The 4,833-nt window shown below is 57.0% G+C and overlaps 2 protein-coding genes across 2 annotated transcripts in view; one reads left to right on the top strand and one right to left on the bottom strand.

Annotated features, from left to right (window-relative positions):
* Positions 1 to 2,608: 2,608 nt before the first annotated feature.
* On the top strand, positions 2,609 to 3,092 carry SPRG_15514 (hypothetical protein; the record flags this gene model as incomplete). The annotated part of the gene is made up of 2 exons (XM_012355180.1): positions 2,609 to 3,028; positions 3,087 to 3,092. The coding sequence occupies exons 1-2, from the start codon at positions 2,693 to 2,695 to the stop codon at positions 3,090 to 3,092; spliced, it is 342 nt and encodes a 113-aa protein (XP_012210570.1). The 5' UTR covers positions 2,609 to 2,692.
* A 1,550-nt stretch (positions 3,093 to 4,642) lies between these two features.
* SPRG_22355 (hypothetical protein) overlaps positions 4,643 to 4,833 on the bottom strand; it is a gene marked incomplete at both ends in the record, with an annotated part of 1,273 nt that continues 1,082 nt past the window's right edge. Inside the window, one exon of the mRNA XM_012355181.1 lies at positions 4,643 to 4,824. Within this exon, the coding sequence (XP_012210571.1) occupies positions 4,643 to 4,824 (182 nt within the window). The remainder of the gene's footprint in view (positions 4,825 to 4,833) is intronic.

Raw genomic sequence — 4,833 nt, forward strand, 5'->3', positions numbered from 1 at the left:
CCGACGCTATTGCCTGTCAGCGGCTTGTGGTCAAAGCTAAAACGCTCTATGACGCATTGTCTCTACCACCGCTGGATCCGGTGTTGCTATCGAATCTCTCATCGCTGGATGTTGGCTTTCTCCAGATCTTCTACACCAACCAGACAGCCATCAATATCGACCAGCAGCTTCTCTTCGCATCCGACTTTTCATTTCTCGGCGCCATGTATGTCTACGACTGGGCACTCAACTTTCGCGAAGTCGTCTCGTTCCAAGGCGACGTGGCTACGTACACACTCCTCTCTGGCTTGTACGCTCCGGTGGTTGCAGATCCGATCGTGCCACCGGCAGCACTCGGCCCGTACCTTTGGTACCTTGCAACCGTCACCACAGGCACTCTAGCGATTCTCGCCGGGCTTGTTTTTGGACTGCGTTGTGTTAGCGGCGATGCTGGCTATGACTGGTTTCACTTTGCGCCTCTTGTCGCGTCCGTGTGGGTGAGTCGAAATTTCTTGGTGTTCCGAAGTGCAGCGGCCATTCTGTGCTTGGCGACGGCGCCACTTGACACAACGTCTTTACATGGTGTCACACGCCTCGTGCTAGCGCCGCGGTCGATCGCAACGTCAAGCGTGCTTGCACTGGACTGTCTCTGGCTCGCCCATGTGGCGCACGGCGTGCTGCTTCCACTCAGTGCCGCCTGGTCTGCGCCACCGATTCCGTTTCTTGGCTGGCTCGCGATCGTTTTGCTCGACCAGCTAACGCCAGTCGCCGTGACCGCTTCGCTCGACCGCCAGTGTTTCGCTATCAACATGGACCAAATGACGTATTGTGCCAATGGTATGATCAGCGTCGGCAGTTTTGAGCGGAGTGTGGTCGTCGCGACGGTCGTCGGGGCTGTCATTACCGCGTCGTTTCTCAGGTCGTTGTGGTACCCTGATTCTAGTGTGTCGCCTCGCCCAAGTGCTATTATACCACCGATGGCACCCCTGCATGCCGCCTCGACGGGCCATCGACTGAGCCTGGTCACGGCAATCATGTGCGGTCTCGTGCCGCTGACCTGGAGAAGCCGCGTCCACGTGTTTGATCTCAAGCTATGGCTTCTTATTCAGTCGGACGACGAAGCGCTGGACTCTACAGTGCAAGACCCTGCCACACTGCTACCATTCAGCGCACCGTCCATACTCTCGCTACCCTCAAGAGTCTCACATTCCGTCTTGGGCCGCAAATCGGTTCAGCGTTTCCTGCAGTGTACAGGCCTTGCGTACATTGGCATCACTCTCTGGAGTAACGCGGCCTACTTGAGCGTCCTGGAGACGGCGCTGGCCAACGACTATGGCTGGGCCGGCTTCAATGCTACCGGCATGCACGCCTTCCTGGCCAACACCTTCAACCGCCAGCTTCTCACGTCCACCGACACTTCGATTGCACTGCATGACCCAGGGTTTGGTGACCCACTGCAGTCGTACAACTCGTCGGTCACCACTGTCGCGTGGTACCCCACAGTGGCGCGCCGGCACCTCTTCAATGCATCCGTGCCGTTGCAGGAGCTGGTAGCGGGTCTCCGGGCCATGCATCCGTGTCAACTGCCGTGGATGTTTACGCAGTACTGCTGGCTCGACCTGGATCGGACGTGGGAGATGGCCAGCACCAGCCAGCGTCAGGTCCGGTGTGCAGCTCTCAGTCAGCACAACGGTGCACGGTACCTCGAGACGAGTCTGCGCAATCTACAAGACTGGACGGTATGGCAATCTTGCTGGGGCACCTCGTTCGACATTGGCATTGGCAACGACTTGGCAGCGTCCGAGGCGGGTCGTCAGTGGCTGCACCGTGTCCAGACAAACACCTTGTCCGTGCCAGAAGAAGTCGAGCACTGGAGTAACCGTGGCATCTCGGTGTTCTTGCTGCAGTGGCAAAACTTCAAAGACACGGGTCTCAGTGATTCGATGGTCATCTCGACGCCGTTCGGTCTCTCGTATACGCTGCCTATCAGTGAGCGCCGAGGCGTCGTGCACCTCGACTACCAGACGTCGCATCGCATGTACTGGGGACTCGCCAGCGACCTCTGGCCGTGAGCACCAACGCAACCAGCGTCGGTGGCTTGTCACTGTTGCGCAGTAGTCCCCACTTTGCCTTTGCGAATGCGACACGCGCGAGTTTGCTCTTTGAGAACCTGACGCTCTCGCTGCCACTCAACGCTGGTTTGGCGCTGTACAATACATCTCTGGGACCATTTGGCGCCGTCGACATGGTGTACGTAAGCTGTCCGAAGTCGCTTCTAGCCCTCTACCGCTACATCCTGCAAGCAATTGCCACTGTAACCAGCACCAACCTTGAAGCTCAGAGGCAATTTCTCAATCTGCCAGCCAAAACATACATTGGTCAGCTGCCACAGGCTCTGCTCAATGACACCAGCTTGCGCCTCGTAGGGGGTAACCTCATGTGCGGCAGCGACCTGCCGGGATCCCCGCCATCCCGTGCGCTACTAACGCTCTTTGGTGTTGACACAGTTTGCTCGTGGCAATACCTCGACTTCTTTACACCGTCCACGACCGGCCTCGTCTTTGCCCTCGCTGCGTTTGATGCAGTGCATGAAATTCAGCCAACTATTGACTTCAGAGCGTTTTGTGCAAGCGATGTATACGCCGAGCCCAACTGCGAGGCCATCTACCTCGCGTCCAACACCTTTGCGACAACCTATTTGTCCGATCCAACAATGCTCCGAGCATTGGCAATGGCGGCGGAGGCCGACGCCCACAGTCTCTCGATCGAGATGACGCAGTATGTCAACCGCAGCGGCAACATCGAGCTGTACCGAGTCAATATTCTGGATCCGACCGACCGACCCTGGACGTTCTTTGGGTGGAACTATCTGGCCGATTGGGTTGTCGGGGAGCGCGAAGTCGTATCGTTCCAAGGCGACGGCGGCACGGTCACGGCCATGTCCCGCTACACCATGCTATCCACGCTCTCTCTTACCGACGCGGCGATCCCGACGCGTCTCTCGTACATCTGTCAGCAGTGTGTCCGGTATGTCACGGGCGCCATGATGGTGGGTGCGGGGGTTGCTGCCTACTATGCCATCTTTGTGTGCCGCGGCTGTATCGAAGGTATGAACCTCTTTTCGGTGAACCGACTCATTGGCCACGCGTGGATTGGTCGAACCTTGCTCATCATTCGAGGCATCACGGCACTTTGGTTGCTCAACACACCATCTCTACAGCTACTTGCGTTTGGCGTCGGCGCTCGGTTTCAAGCGTCGCCGCTAAAGTGGTTCCCAACGTTCCTTGCTACGTCCGAGCTCACGTGGCTGGTTTACATCGCCAACGACCTCTTGAGCTGTGTCACTCGGCAGTACACGCGATTCTACGCCTGGAAGAGCTCGGTCGCAGCGTGTTTGGTCGCAGCAGCCTGGTCGTTTATGAACCCGCAAGAGTACACTGCCTCTGTGCGCCGAAGCTGCAGCTATATCGACATGGATTTAACTCTAGAGTGTACGAGCGGCTACGTCAAGCTGGGTCATTGGAGCCGCGTCGGCGTTGATGTCGGCCTCTGTCTCGGCTGTGTCCTTTTGACGGCTTGTGTCGAGCGACTGCGACACCCGTATCTCTTATTGGTACCAACGCCATCGCTTCTTCTCAACACCACAAGTGTCTACTCGTCCAACATGACCAACTGGATCGTCCATGGCCACGCGTATATGGATCGCATGACTGCTGTCATGGGCGGTCTTGTGACTTGGCGCTACCACGGCGTTCTGCACGTCTTTGACATCAAGTGCTGGCGGACCTTTGTCGTCGTGCCCGAGGCGGAGTGTCCATTTGAGGTCGGCGCCGTCCTACCTCTTCATCGCGTATGCTAGTGACGTGTAAATCAAAGGTGGTCGTTTTTGAGTGCCGTTTAAATGACGGCGGGTTAGGGTTTCAGACGCAGTGTCAAATGCGCTTGCGTCCGAGCACGCAGACAGATTATCAATGACTTGGCTCTACTCGTAGACAGTCATAAAGTTTGTCGTGGAGACGAAACAACTGCGTTCATGTTGCCAACGTTGCCGCCGCCCGCTTCGGTGCCCCGCCCGTGACGCCCCATTTTTAGGCCGCACTAAGATCACGTTACCGATCGTACTGCGCCGCGACCTCCAGTCGCTGACGCCGCCTCAGTTGCTGGCATCTCTTGAGGACCTCGACAAGTTGCGCAGCCAAGGCCGGCGAGCAAATGAAGAAGAAGGAGAGTGCTAGTCTCTACGTATGCAACGTCGTTGGTACAACATCGAGAGCGCTAAACACCACCTTTATATGTAATGAATGGTGCCATAAACGAATTGGGCAGGATTCATTACAGTGCAGAAGTGGCTCACTGCTTGGGAAAGTGGAGTGTCGGGAGCGCATGGATTTGGAAGCTGTGGCCTTACCCGATTTGAATGGCTGCCAGCAACAAGAACCACGTATCCAACAACACCACGGAACGTCAAAGATAGAGAACAACTCGACGTCGGCGACAGCGGCCCCGGCGTAGACGCGACGACAGGACTTATGGCTAAATGGACCACGCCCACGTAGACAAGTGTCTACTAAATCTGGACGTGGTGAAATCACGATAGCCTAGCTTGACCGTGGCTCTTGAGCCCATTAACACACGAGGAAAACTAAATAGAACAATATTGGACTTAGGAGTGCGCGATGCGGCCCTGCTGCTCCATGAGTGCCAACACGTCGGCGGCGACGCGCGCCATCCGGTCCTTGGCCGTCGCTGCCATGCGGCCGCGGGGCATGTCGTCTGCGATCGACAACGTCCCGAGCTCAATGCCGTCCTTCGTGATAAGCGGCACACCGTAGAAGAAGCGGATGCCTCGGCGCC

This window comes from Saprolegnia parasitica (genome assembly GCF_000151545.1).
Source record: "Saprolegnia parasitica CBS 223.65 unplaced genomic scaffold supercont2.213, whole genome shotgun sequence".
NCBI lineage: Eukaryota > Oomycota > Saprolegniomycetes > Saprolegniales > Saprolegniaceae > Saprolegnia > Saprolegnia parasitica.